The following is a 14,714-nucleotide window of genomic DNA, read 5'->3' on the forward strand; positions in this document are numbered from 1 at the left end:
GTTGAAAACAGAGCTACCCTATGACCTAGCAATTTCATTGCTCAGTATTTAGCCCAAAGATAACAAATGAAATGGTCCAAAGGGGCACCTGCACCCCAATGTTGATAGCAGCAAGGTCCACAATAGCCAAACTATGGAAAAAGCCCAGATGTCCACTGACAGATGAATGGCTAAAGAAGATGTGGTATATATATATACAATGGAATATTACTCAGCCATCAAAAAACCTGAAATCTTGGGGCACCTGGGTGGCTCAGTGGGTTAGGCCTCTGCCTTCAGCCCAGGTCATGATCCCAGGGTCCTGGGATCGAGCCCTACATCGGGCTCTCTCCTTGGCGGGGAGCCTGCTTCTCCCTCTCTCTCTCTGCCTACTTGTGACCTCTCTGTCTCTCTTTGTCAAATAAACAAATAAAATCTTTAAAAAAAAAAAAACAAACCTGAAATCTTGCCATTTGCAACTACGTGGATGGAACTGGACTATGCTAAATTAAATAAGTCAATCAAAGAAAGACAATTATGATCTTACTGATATACAGAGTTTAAGAATCAAGGCAGAGGATCATAGGGGAAGAGAGGAAAAAATGGAACAAGATGAAATCAGAGAGGGAGACAAACGTAGGAAACATGAAACAGAGGGTTGCTGGAGGGGGCGGGTAGAGAGATGGGGTAACTGGATGATGGACACTGGAGAGGGTACGTGTTGTAATGAGCACTGGGTGTTAAATAAGACTGATAATCCACAGACCTGTGCCCCTGAAACAAACAATACATTAATGTTAATTAATCAAATTTAAATATGAAAAGTGAAGAAGAAAAAAGAAAATGTGTGCTTCTGGAAAAAAAATTACTGCTAAAAAATGCTAACCATCTGAGCTTCCAGTGAATTATTATCACTGATCACAGTTTGTAATTATATACAAATACAATAATAATTTTAAAAAGTTTGAAATATTGCCAGAATTGCCAAAATGTAACACAGAGACATGAAGTGAGTAAATGCTGTCAGAAAGATGGTGCCAAGACTTGCTCATTGTAGTGTTGCCACAGACCTTGAATTTGTAGAAATGCAAGGTCTGTGACGTGCAATGAAGCACAGAATAAAATGAGATGTGCCTGTGTGAAAACCACAAAGCCATGTTCATGAAAGCAGCTGAGAAACCCCAAATCTAACATCACTCCCCATCTCCCACAAAGAAAACACTTGAAAATCCACAAGGAAACCCTTTCCTTCTCCTCACTAGTGGCCGTTTGAGCAGAGAGGATATGCCAGCCTGCCAAACAGGTGGGAAGGGGGAGGCCATGTGGAGGCACTGCCCTCCCATGCGCTGATAACGAACGCAAGCGGAGGGGAAAACCAATTCAGTGACATCTCAGGTAAGTCATCTGTTTAGGAAGAAGACTGAAATATACGGTTAAAAATAAGATGTCTTATTTTCTTCCATGTCTCCCCATCTGATGTTACTATGGTCATAAATTTTTAACATATAATGTTATACATATAACATGTATGTTACATTATAACATACATGTTATAAACCCACAGAACACTATTCCTATTTTCTCATAATAGAGAAGTCAATGAAAGGACCCAACAGTTTATTAGCACTTAACACCTATATTAGAAAAGAATGACATCAAATCAGTAACCTCAGTTTCTACCTTAAGAAATTTGAAAGAGGAGAGCAAATTAAACCCAAAATAAGTAGAAAGGAAGTAAATTATCAATGGACTAGAAAACAGAAAATCAAAAGAAAAATCAATGATACAAAAAGTTCTTTGAGAGCAATAAAAGTTGTTAAGCTTTTAACCAGACTGATCAGGTTAAAAAGAGGGTGCACATCGCCAATATTAAGAATGAGAGAGGATCTAGACATTAAAAGATTATGAAAAATACTATGAACAACTTCCTGCCAACAAATTAAAAAACTTCAATGGGCAAATTCCTTGAAAGAAACCAAAAGCAAAGCTCTGTCAAGAATAAAAAAGATAATCTGAATAGTTATCTATGAAAGAAACTGAATTTAAAGTTAAAAACCTTCCCATGAGGAAATCTCCAGGCCCAGATGGCTTCACTCACTGATGAATTCTACCAGACATTTAAAGAATAAATTCTATACAATTCTATATAAACTCTTTCAGATGATGGAAAAGGAGAGGATAGACAGCTCCCAACTCATTCTATGAAGCCAGCATTAATGCTGATACCAAAATCAAAGAAAATAAAAACCAGTAAAGAAAAATAAAAACCAGTATCATTCATGAACATAATGTAGCAAGTATAAACAAAATACTGACAAATCAATTTCAGTAATATGTAAAAAAAGTAATACATCATGTACAAGCAGGGTTCATTCCAGGAATGTACAAGATTGGATTTTAAAATGAAAATCAATGAAATTCATTATATTAAGAAATTTAAAAAAGAGTATCATGCAATTATCTCTTGACAGATGCAGAAAAGGCATTTGAAAAAACTCAGTATCCATTCCTGAATAAAAATAACTGTAAGCAAATAAGGAACAGAAGGAAACTTCCTCAACGTCATAAAGGACATCTCATCTCACCTACAGCAAAGAACATACTTTGGAAAGATTAAATGTGTTTCCCCATAAGATCAGCAATAAAAGAAGGATTTCCATGCTCACCACTTCTATTCAACATTGTACTAAGGGTCTAGCCAGTGCAATTAAGCAAGAAAAAAAAAAGCCATCCAGATTGGACAGGAAAAATAAATCTGCCTTTATACACAGAGGGTGTGATTATCCATGCAGAAACTGACGGAAATCTGTAAGAAAACTACCGGCACTACTAAATGAGTTTGTCAAGGTTGCAAGGTACAAGATCAATGTACAAAACACTTCGTTTCTATATACTAGCAACAAACAACTGGACATTATTTAAAATGCCATTTATAATAGCATCAAAAATGTGGGATATTAAGGGATAAATCTAACAAAAGATTTCCTCTCCAATTGTTCTATAGATTCAAGACAATCCCAATGAAAATACCAATTGGCTTTTTTGTAGAGTTACATCAGCTGTACAACGATGATATGAAACTACATAAATAGTCTGATTTTAATTCTAAATTAAAATTAAGCAACGAAAAGGTCTCGGAAAAAATGACCTAATTCTGTCAGCTGGGGTTGGTTGTATTTGGATCATAGACTTTAGGAAATGTTTATTTCTCTTTTTATCTTCTTTCTTAAGTAGGTATGTATTAACCAACATAATAATCAAACTTTGTTTAAGCTGTCTACCAAATAACCGATCAGCTTCATATAAAACTGGGTTATAACTAAAGATCCTTCCATATACAAATCATACAATACAGACACTATCTTTGGCATATTTAGAAAAACCCAATATACTACAAATTAGATACTGGGGTAGAGCTATTATTTTCAGATATGACTAGATGTTGGAAGTTTCAGAAGGGAGAAGCAGGAAGTAAACTTACCGAGAGCCTGAGAACACCAAAATTGGCAAAATCATAAATGAGTATCTGGTAGAACAGTTCTTCACTGAAAATAAAAATGAAGTGACTTTAAGGAAACGCTGAATCCATGCTTGACAGCTAAGCAGTCAGGACAAATGGGAGAAAGAACCTCTGCAACATGGATGGGAGGCGCTGTGGAGTCTTCCTGACCATCTATAAGATATCCTCCTCCTCTAAGGAGCCGGACCCGCTGTGTGCTCCAGTCAGGGGTCCACATGCGGCTGAGAGCGCTAAGAAATTTTGCTTACTTCTCCACTTACAAAGAATCCTGTAAATCACTTTTTTTTTTTTTTTTTAAACAACTCACCATTAAAAATGGTATGGAGTGCATAGGGACGGCAGGAGACTTGCTAAATAATCCCAAGTGGAGACAAGGCCGAATCCGACCACCCGGGTGTTTGGTGTAGGGTGATGCACTGGCTGGCAGCACTGCAGAGCCAGCTGGGAAGTATCCAGCACACTGACCTCCCTACCCAACACGGAGCTCAAATCAATGGTCCTTTAGAGTTCTTAAGCAGTTGGAACCATATAGGTCTGTTTAAAGACTTCTCATTATCAGTCAAAGCAGACAAGGCATCTGCGACACCTGTGTTACGAGGGTGGGAAGTGAGGCACCCAAATGAGTAGCTGACTTGTCCCGGATCAGAGTTAATAAGGTGGAAAAGGAAGGTGTTGAATTCAGATTCTGTACTCTGAACCTGGTTTTCAATCTGTTTCTTTTACCTTCTCACTGGGAAACCATTCACATTTATTAATATCTGAAATTCTTGGACTAACCTGGCTTTCTGTTTGTAAAATGAAAGAATCTGAACACAATGTGTTTGGAGCCTTGGAAATGTACTACACGTGATGGAAAAGAAGGAGCAAGGGCAGTAGAATTCCCAACACATTAATAAAAGACAACCCCATGCACAAGTCAAAGGATTCTCAAAGCGAAGACAAAGGATCTTGAACAGAGCTGCACCAAAATAGCCCCAAAGGCGTGAGTTCTGAATATCCATAGGGGTGTGTGTGTCATAGTCAGCTCTGGGCTGGGCAGTTTTTTTGTAAGGGAGGAAATTAGTTTTTATCTTGTGTGTACCCACAAGCAACCTATGGCAGCTGCCTTGCCCACGGGTTTGTGGGAAAGGACCCCGCAGTGGCCAGGTAACGTCTAGTAGGTGCAGGGCGGCAGCGCCCTCCCATCTGTACCTAACTGAGAACACATCTGATACAGCTTTTAGACTGCTTAGGAGCTCATCTACCAACGTCTCTGGAGACAACCAATATGTCACTGGCTACATACTGGGCAAATGGCACGGCTTGTCAATCCCGCTGGCTTGTGTGGTGGTAAGAGTAAGCCTTGGCAACATTCTCTACAGGTCTTCTTTCTCACAGTACTCCGCTGCACACAGCAGGTGCTAGAATTCTCTACCGACACTAAGCCCTCGACCCGTGGTTCCACCACAGTGGTCAACACATACTGAGGACTAAGACTTGCCAAACATCAAGCTTCTCGTGTCATTTCATAACCTCACAAAACCCTGCAAGTTAACTAGTGATTTCCAAATTTGCAGATGAGAAATCTGAGACACAGTTCAGGAGAGTACCTTGCCCACGGTATACAAATGGGAAATGCTTGAGCCTGGATTGGAAACCACCTCTGTCTCCAAAGCCTGGGACCTTTCCAAAGAGCTCAGGTCCCTGTCCCTGGCTTTTCATGGCTATGCCTCCAGACCATTGTTGGGGCACCCTGCTGTGTCAGGCACTCACTAGTTTACCTCAGTTTGGTGGTGTTGAGAAGGTATAACTTGGTCTGATGCTGTGCCAAGGCCCACTGCGGATTCACACAGCCCACAAAGGAGTGGTTCTGCAGCATCTCTCGAAGTGCTAGAAGAGAAAGAGCTGGTCAGGAACAGCACCCCACCAACACCCCTTCACAGCCCGAAGCACCGAACCCCAGAGCTAGAGACAACAGATGAGCCACGATGCATGTAGTGTACCTCCTGCTGAAAACACACACAAATGAGGACTAAATTACAACTGATCTTTCAAAATGCCACAAAAACATTGCCCAAAGGTAAAGGAAAACTTTGCCCAAAGATCACACCCTGAGGCAAAGCAGGAAGCTGAAGAAGTACGGCAAGCCCTGAAGTCAGAGTCACGCGAAGGCCCAGAGAAGCCTCAGTGATCGAGAAGCCTCAGTGATCACCAACGCTAGTTTTTGCAGCCCCTGGGGTATGGAGAATGAAAAACAAAAATGTAAGAATGGTTTGAAATGGGGAGTCTAATAGGAGACCGCTTCCCCAGGATGTGTAGCTGAGACGCCAGGGGCTGTACCAGCAGGCAAAAAGAGGGGAAATCCCCAGGGAAGGGAGCCGAACTGCCCACCCACCTCCAGCCTGGGTGTTGGGGGTAAGGAAAAAAAAAAAATCACAGCCCTGAGAACCTGCAACCACGAGCCGGTCCTCACATGCTTTTGCAGCCAGGATTCCGGCTAAGCGCTGCCTAAAACCTTCTATGGAGATTTTAGTTTAACCCTGATTCCAGGGCTGACTGTTCCTCCAGGTCCCTGATAGAATCAAATGCAAATTCTCTGTGGAGAAGTACAGTTTCAGTCCAGGCTTCAAATTATCCCCCACAGATAAAATACCAGGAGCCAGCAGTCAAAAAATTACAAAACACACAAAGAATGCACCAAGAATTAGAATCAAAAAGAAACCACACGATCTCTGCAAAGGTTCAGAGACTGGAAAATAAGTATGTTCAGTATGCTTAAGAGGGATTAAACAATGAATAAGCAGCAGTTCAAAGACAAAAATATCTGAGACTATTCCAGAAGTGATGGAAGACACCAAACCTCAGTTCTAGGAAGCCCAGCAAAACCCACACTTGGCATACAGAGATATGGCAGGACGCTAAAGAAAGATCTTAAAAACATGCAGAGACAAAAGAGAGATTCCCCATCAAGTAATATAAGACTGATAGCTGGTTTTCAGCAGTAACACTGAAGGCAAAAATGATAGAACAACACCTCTGATGCCTTAAGAAAAAGTAACTGTCAATCTGGAACTTTAAACCCAGCAAAAACCACTTTTCAATATGAGGATGAATTAGACAAAATAAAATGCAGCTGGCCACTCAAGATCTTAGAAAAGGTTCTTCTTCAGGCAGACCACGAATGATCCAAGGGAAAGAACTATGAGCAAATAATACTTGTTAAATCCAAATATGCTGACAATAACAAGGAACTGTGGCACACTCTGATAGCCACATGAAAACCACGAATCTAATACCATGCACCAAAGATGAATTTCAAGAGCACTAGGGATTTATGTATGAACATTTTAGGAAACAATATAAGACTATGTCTTCAATTACCCAGAGTTATTTTAAAAGCCAATCTGTAAAGAACAATTCATAAAATCTGCCTATGTTAAATCTAAGAATTTCTGTTCATGAAACAAGTATTTGTTTAAAAAGAAGAAGAAGAAGAAGAAAATGGGTAAGTCCTAAACTGGGGGAGGATGTTTTCATGTAGCTGATTATTATCTGGAATATATGAAGAACTCCTCAAATCCATTCAAAAAGACCAAGAACCCAAGAGAAAAATGGGCAAAAAACAAGAAGAGGCACTTAACAGAAGAGTAAATAAATTTAGGTAATCAGGGAGATGCAAATAAAACCACTATTAGCTACCATTTCACAAACACCAAACTGGTATAAAGTCCCACAAATGTTGGAGAGGAAGCGAACAAATACGACTTCTATACACTGTTGGAGGGACCAACAATGGCTACATTTATCACCCCTTTGAAAAACAATTCATCATCTTATGACCCAGCAGGAGCTCTGCTGAGTATATACCCACAGCCAAGCTTCCCAACCAGTGTTCCAAGCTCTTGAATCTCTCAGGGCCAAGATCATCCTCAGATGGCATATGAAGAGAGCATGGATGAGGCCCTTATTAGTCCAAATGTCTTTCAACAGCAGAATGAATGAAGAAATATATATGTTTACATATATATCTACATGCATAAATACACACACACACACACACACACACAAAGCACCTTACAGTATGATTCCATTTATGTAAAATTTAAAATTTGCAAACTGAACAATTTTTTTAGGGCTACAAATATGGGTGATAAAGCTATATTAAAAAGAAATAATAATCATAAAATGTAAGATAGTGGTCGCCTCTAAGGGAGAAGGGAAATGGATAGTTTAGGGAAGAAGCATCTAAGAGCTTCAAAGGTGACAAACCCCACAATGTTCTATCTCTTAAGCAGGTGTTCATGTGTTTTTTTGTGTAGATCCTATGCATGTATTTCATAAATATGATTTTTAAATTTACCAATATATCTCTGTGTGTGCGTGTGTGTGTGTCTGTAAGTAAAAATACTACCACCATAAAGGAGGGTGGAGGAAGAGGGTCTGGAGACCACAGGGAAGGGTCTGGGGACAGCAATAAGCCTGTATACCACAGTTTCATTATCCTTTTTTAGCTTAAGCACCACAAGTGAATTCTCATATTGTTATGTAAGTTTGTAACACTCTCTGTCCCCCCAACCCCCAATAAAAAGAGGCTTATTTTCTTCATTTATAGAATGAAATGTTCCCCTCTGTTCCCACTAGAAACTCAATGTCTCTACAGGATGTACTGCGTAGGCGGAAAATGATTATTTTAAAAGCTGGAGAACATCGAATAATCTTGAATAATGAGTAATGAGGCACTGGAGGAAAGAGAAAGCAGTGTAATCCACTAAAAAAAGGGCCAGAGATTTTTCCACAGATTTTCCATGGAACCCTCTGCCGCAGCCTAGCTACTGAGGTGCAGCCCTGCCAGCTTGGGCAGGGGAGGGAGGAAGTGGCTGCTGGTTCAGAGTGGGGCTGCCACAGTCGTTCCTTCATGCAGGTGGGCCTCTTCTTCCCTGGGCTTCGGGAGGCTACTTGGACCTCTTCATGACTTCTCATCAGGACCTCTCTTGCACCCGTCCTCTATCTCCACAGCATCAGAAGTCTGTGGGCACGTCCCTGCCATTTTGCCAGCAACAGAATGGGACAAGATCCTTCTGTACTTCAAAGCCACACCATGCAGCAGAGTTCTCGATGGAGGCCCTGGGTCTCACTCAGGAGCAAGTAAAGCTAAACCCAAGGAAGTGCAACAGATCCTCTAGTTCTTCACGGCCTCATGCGGAGTAGGAGCTCAGTGCCAAGCTGGACTGCTTTACAGAAACCCCCATGTGCACGGCCTCTGGCTGTCGTCAGAGATGATCCAGAAGCCGTCCCCGGCAGGTCTCACCCTATGCTTGGCTGATGTGGCCTTCTACCTCTGTTACAGAATATCTTTCATTTTACCTGATATTATCACCAGTTACTTACTAAACACTCCCCACACCACCACAGTATCCTATACAGCAGGCGTCCAGGCTCATTCACCTCCCACCTCTGCCTCAGGGTCTGGCACCAGGCATTTTGTACAGAGAACATACTCGACAAATGTCTGCCAAGCTGATCTCATGCACCAGAACAAACAATGACCTGGGGACAAGCCATATAAAAATATGAACACTGATACCCAGGACTGTTCCCCAAATAAAATAAAATAAAATAAAATAGTGGGTAAAATGTTACACACATTCACATTCAAATGATAGCAAAAAAAATTATAACATTCCTTGTCCTCATTAATTAATAGATCAAAATGATAGGAGTCACAAGTCATTGCTAGTGACTTCAGCCATTTTGTGAGTAAAGTCAGTCATTACTAATCTGAGATGTGCCCAATTCTGTGGAACAACTGAGTGGATACTAGACAAAAATTACCCTCATTTGTTGACCAAACGTGAATCCACCAGAGCTGCTGACTCAAGAGAGTTGCCTGACCAAGTGTTCGACTTTGATATCCTTTAGAAGAAGGAGTCACCACCCTAGTTTCTTCTAAGGACCAACATACTCCCAAAATTAAGTTGGTGACCCTGTTCTATTCACCAGTCTCATATATATTTTTTCATTTTTATATATTTTTTTTATTTAAAAAATTTATTTTTTCTGAACTTCTTTTTACCTCCTTTCTTCCCCCCATGATTTGGGGTCTCTTCTGATTTGGTCAAAGCACATTTTCCTGGGGTCTTTGCCACCCTTTTAGTATTTTATTTGCTCCTTTATATATTCTTTTTTTTTTCTCCTTTATATATTCTTATCTGGATAAAATGACAAGGTGGGAAAACTCACCACAAAAAAAAAGAACAAGAGGCAGTACCAAAGGCTAGGGACCCAATCAATACAAACATTGGTAATATGTCAGATCTAGAGTTCAGAATGATGATTCTCAAGGTGCTAGCTGGGCTTGAAAAAGGCATGGAAGATATTAGAGAAACCCTGTCTGGAGAAAGAAAAGCCCTTTCTGGAGAAATAAACTAAAATATAACCAAGTTGAAATAAAAAAAGCTATTAATGAGGTGCAATAAAAAATGGAGGCTCTTACTGCTAGGATAAATGAGGCAGAAGAGAGAATTAGTGATATAGAAGACCAAACGATGGAGAATAAAGAAGCTGAGCAAAAGAGAGGCAGACAACTATTGGACCACAAAGGGAGAATCCGAGAGATAAGTGATACCATAAGATGAAACAACATTAGAATTATTGGGATTCCAGAAGAAGAAAAGAGAGGGGAGCAGAAGGTATATTGGAGAGATTTATTGTAGAGAATTTCCCTAATATGGCAAAGGGAACAAGCATCAAAATCCAGGAGGCACAGAGAGCCCCCCTCAAAATCAATAAGAATAGGTCCACAACCGGTCATGTAATAGTAAAATTTACAAGTCTTAGCGACAAAGAGAAAATCTTGAAAGCAGCCCGGGACAAGAAGTCTGTAATGTACAATGGTAAAAATATTAGATTGGCAGCAGACTTGGCAGAGACTTGGCAGAGACTTGGCAGGCCATAGAGAACTGGCATGATATATTCAGAGCACTGAATGAGAAAAACATGAGCCAAGAATACTATACCCAGCTAGGCTATCATTGAAAATAGAAGGAGAGATAAAAAGCTTCCAGGACAAAAAATAACTAAAAGAATTTGTAAACACCAAACCAGCTCTACAGGAAATATTGAAAGGGGCCCTCTAAGTAAAGAGAGAGCCTAAAAGTAGTAGATCAGAAAGGAACAGAGACAATATACAGGAATAGTCACCTTACAGGCAGTACAATGGCACTAAATTCATACCTCTCAATAGTTACCCTGAATGTAAATGGGCTAAATGTCCCAATCAAAAGACAAAGGGTATCAGAATGGATCAAAAAACAAAACCCAGGGTACCTGGGTGGCTCAGTTGAAAAAGGCATGGAAGATATTAGAGAAATAATCCCATAATCCCAGGGTCCTGGGATCGAGCCCCATATTGGGCTCCCTGCTCTGAGGGGAAGCCTACTTCTCCCTCTCTCCATGACCAAGTGGGGTTTATTCCAGGGCTGCAAGGTTGGTTCAACATCCACACATCAATCAATCTGATACAATACATTAATAAGAGAAAGAACAACGGGCTCTCTGCTCAGCAGGGAGCCTGCTTCCTCCTCTCTCTCTGCCTGCCTCTCTGCCTACTTGTAATCTCTCTCTGTCAAATAAATAAATAAAATCTTTAAAAAAAAAAAAAAGAGAAAGAACAAGAACCATGTGATACTCTCAATAGATGCTGAAAAAGCACCTGACAAAATACAGCATCCTTTCCTGATCAAAACTCTTCAAAGTGTAGGGATAGAGGGTACATACCTCAATATCATCAAAATCATCTATGAAAAACCCACTGTGAATATCATTCTCAATGGTAAAAAACTGAGAGCTTTTCCACTAAGGTCAGGAACATGGCAGGGCTATCCACTATCACCACTGCTATTCAGCATAGTACTAGACATCCTAGCCTCAGCAATCAGATGACAAAAAAAATTAAAGGCATCCAAATCGGCAAAGAAGAAGTCAAACTATCACTCTTTGCAGATGATACGATACTATATCTGGAAAACCCAAAAGACTCCACTCCAAATCTGCTAGAACTTGTACAGGAATTCAGTAAAGTGTCAGGATATGAAATCTATGCACAGAAATCAGCTGCATTTCTTTACACCAACAACAACACATAAGAAAAAGAAATTAAGGAGTCAATCCCATTTACAATTGCACCCCAAACCATAAGATACCTAGGAATAAACCAAACCAAAGATGCAAAGAATCCACACTCAGAAAACTATAAAGTACTCATGAAAGAAATTGAGGAAGACACAAAGAAATGGAAAAATGTTCCATGCTCTCGGATTGGAAGAACAAATATTGTGAAAATGTCTATGCTACCTAAAACAATCTCCACATTTAATGCAATCCCTATTAAAATCCCATCCATTTTTTTCAAAGAAATGGAACAAATAATCCTAAAATTTATATGGAACCAGAAAAGACCTTGAATAGCCAGAAGAATATTGAAAAAGAAAGCCAAAGTTGGTGGCATCACAATTCCAGGCTTCAAACTCTATTACAAAGTTGTCATTATCAAGATAGTATGGTACCCGCACAAAAACAGACACATAAATCAATGGAAAAGAAAAGAGAGCCCAGAAATAGACCCTCAACTCTACAGTCAACTAATCTTCGACAAAGCAGGAAAGAATGTCCAATGGAAAAAAGACAGTCTCTTCAACAAATGGTGTTGGGAAAATTGGACAGCCACATGCAGAAAAATGAAACTGGACCATTTCCTCACACCACACACAAAAATAGACTCAAAATGGATGAAGGACCTCAATGTGAGAAAGGAATCCATCAAAATCCTTGAGGAGAACACAGGCAACAGCCTCTTTGACCTCAGCCGCAGCAACTTCTTCCTAGGAAGATCACCAAAGGCGAGGGAAGCAAGGGCAAAAATGAACTATTGGGACTTCATCAATAAAAGCTTTTGCACAACACAGGAAACAGTTAATAAAACCAAAAGACAACTGGCAGAATGGGAGAAGATATTTGCAAATGATGTATCAGATAAAGGGCTAGTATCCAAAATCTATAAAGAACTTACCAAACTCAACACCCAAAGAACAAATAATCCAATCAAGAAATGGGCAGAGGACATGAACAGACATTTCTGCAAAAATGAAATCCAGATGGCCAACACACACATGAAAAAGTGCTCCATATCACTCGGCATCAGGGAAATACAAATCAAAACCACAATGAGATACCATCTCACACCAGTTAGAATGGCTAAAATTAATAATTCAGGAAATGACAGATGCTGGCGAGGATGCAGAGAAAGGGAAACCCTCCACCTCTGTTGGCGGGAATGTAAGCTGGTGCAACCACTCTGGAGAACAGCATGGAGGTTCCTCAAAAAGTTGAAAACAGAGCTACCCTATGACCCAGCAATTGCAGTACTGGGTGTTTACCCCAGAGATACAAATATAGTGACCCAAAGGGGCACATGCACCCAAATGTTCATAGCAGCAATGACCAGAATAATCAAACTATGGAAAGAACCCAGATGTCCATCAACAGATGAATGGATAAAAAAGAAGTGGTACACACACACACACACACACACACACACACACACACACAATGGAATATTACGCAGCCATCAAAAGAAATGAAATCTTGCCATTTGCCATGATGTGGATGGAACTAGAGGGTATTATGTTTAGTGAAATAAGTCAATCAGAGAAAGACAATTATATGATCTCCCTGATATGAGGATGTTGAGAGGCAACATAAGGGGTTTGGGGGGTAGGAAAAAGGAATAAATGAAACAAGATGGGATTGCGAGGGAGACAAACCGTAAGAGATTCTTAATCCCCCCCAAAAAAACTGAGGGTTGCCAGGGGGAAGGAGGTAGGGAGAGGGTGGTGGGGTTATGGACACTGGGGAAGGTATGTGCTATGGTGAGTGCTGTGAAGTGTGTAAACGTGGCGACCTGTACACAGACCTGTACCCCTGGGGCTAATAATACGTATATGTTAATTAAAAAATACAAAAATATAAAATAAAAAAAAAAGGGAGTCACCTCCCAAGTGGCTCCTCTTAGTCATGTACACACTGCCTCAGCAAATACCTGCTGAGTCCACCTGCCAGGCCCTCTGTGGACAGTGAGGGCGATGCAGTGCCAGAAACGCTCCCTGCACGGACAATACACTGATCAAACAGTCACAGAAACGAGCACGACAAGGAACTTTGGTACCAGAAGAGCTTCCCTTACTTCTCTCCTGGGCTGGGGGCACAGTAAGCCCCTGTGAGGAGCAGCCGGGCTGTTGGTCTGTTAAGGCAAGTGGCCTACCTCACCAAATCGGGGCTTCAGGGCACTCCCTGCATAGCCTTCACTCTGAAGACAAGCAGCCTCCCCCACCTGGGGCCACGGACATGAGGTTCATGGCAGTGGGCAGGAGCCCCAGCCCATGGACATGGAGGCCTGGGCTTCCGAAGCACACGTGCTCTCAGATGCTCACTACGAGGGCTCAGTGAAGCCTCCAGCAGTCTATTGTGCCACAGGCCAGGCCCCAAAACAGTGAACAAAGTCCCTCTAGGGAGGGAATGGGTAGTTGGCAGGAGCGCCGCACAGACCATCTGGCTCACTCTTCCCATGTCACAGACACTACGCCTTCTGTGAGACCTGACACCGGCACGCCTAAAACACCAGCCATGGGGTGGGGATCCTATCCCAAGGGGCACCTGCCCATGCAGGCAGCCAGTCTGTTTAGCCTGAGTCCTGGGCCAGCCACCTCGTGTGCAAGCAGTGCCAGTCATGCCCCGCCCTTGGCGACGTGTGTCCTGGGCCTGTTTCTGATTGCTGGGTTGTTCCAACTCATCTGTCCTCTCCCGTCCTCCCCATCTTCCACTCCTCAACTTCAAAACAGCTAACAGAGCTGCCCTGTCTCCCTCACCAGGCGATTCTAGAATTAAATGGGACAACATGTACAAACACACAGTTTGGGAACATTTAGAGTCATCACCTGGACCTCAGCAATGCATGCTTATCCAACTTGACGCAGGTGTGCTTGACACTGCACTGGAAATAGTGCACAACTAGAGAAAAATTTCTCCAAACTCTAAGTAGCCTGTTTTACATAAGGAATACAAACCCTAAAGGAAGACTCAGTAAATTCCAAATCTGAGGGAGGCTGTCAACTGAAACTACTGTGAGCAAGCCTGCTAAATAAATCAAGGAACAGCCCACCTCATTTACATCGTTTAAAAA

At 41.4% G+C, this 14,714-nt stretch overlaps 1 protein-coding gene across 4 annotated transcripts in view; it reads right to left on the reverse strand.

Moving 5' to 3' along the window:
• MLH1 (mutL homolog 1) overlaps positions 1-14,714 on the reverse strand; it is a 48,656-nt gene that overhangs the window by 3,632 nt on the left and 30,310 nt on the right. For 3 of the 4 annotated variants that reach the window (XM_059162138.1, XM_059162140.1, XM_059162142.1), the window contains 2 exons: positions 5,260-5,368; positions 3,461-3,524 (listed from right to left, as the gene is read on the reverse strand). In XM_059162138.1, the coding sequence (XP_059018121.1) occupies positions 3,461-3,524; positions 5,260-5,368 (173 nt within the window). The remainder of the gene's footprint in view (positions 1-3,460; positions 3,525-5,259; positions 5,369-14,714) is intronic. The other variant, XM_059162139.1, reaches the window with a different exon arrangement.

This window comes from Mustela lutreola, chromosome 2, assembly GCF_030435805.1.
Source record: "Mustela lutreola isolate mMusLut2 chromosome 2, mMusLut2.pri, whole genome shotgun sequence".
Taxonomy (NCBI): domain Eukaryota; kingdom Metazoa; phylum Chordata; class Mammalia; order Carnivora; family Mustelidae; genus Mustela; species Mustela lutreola.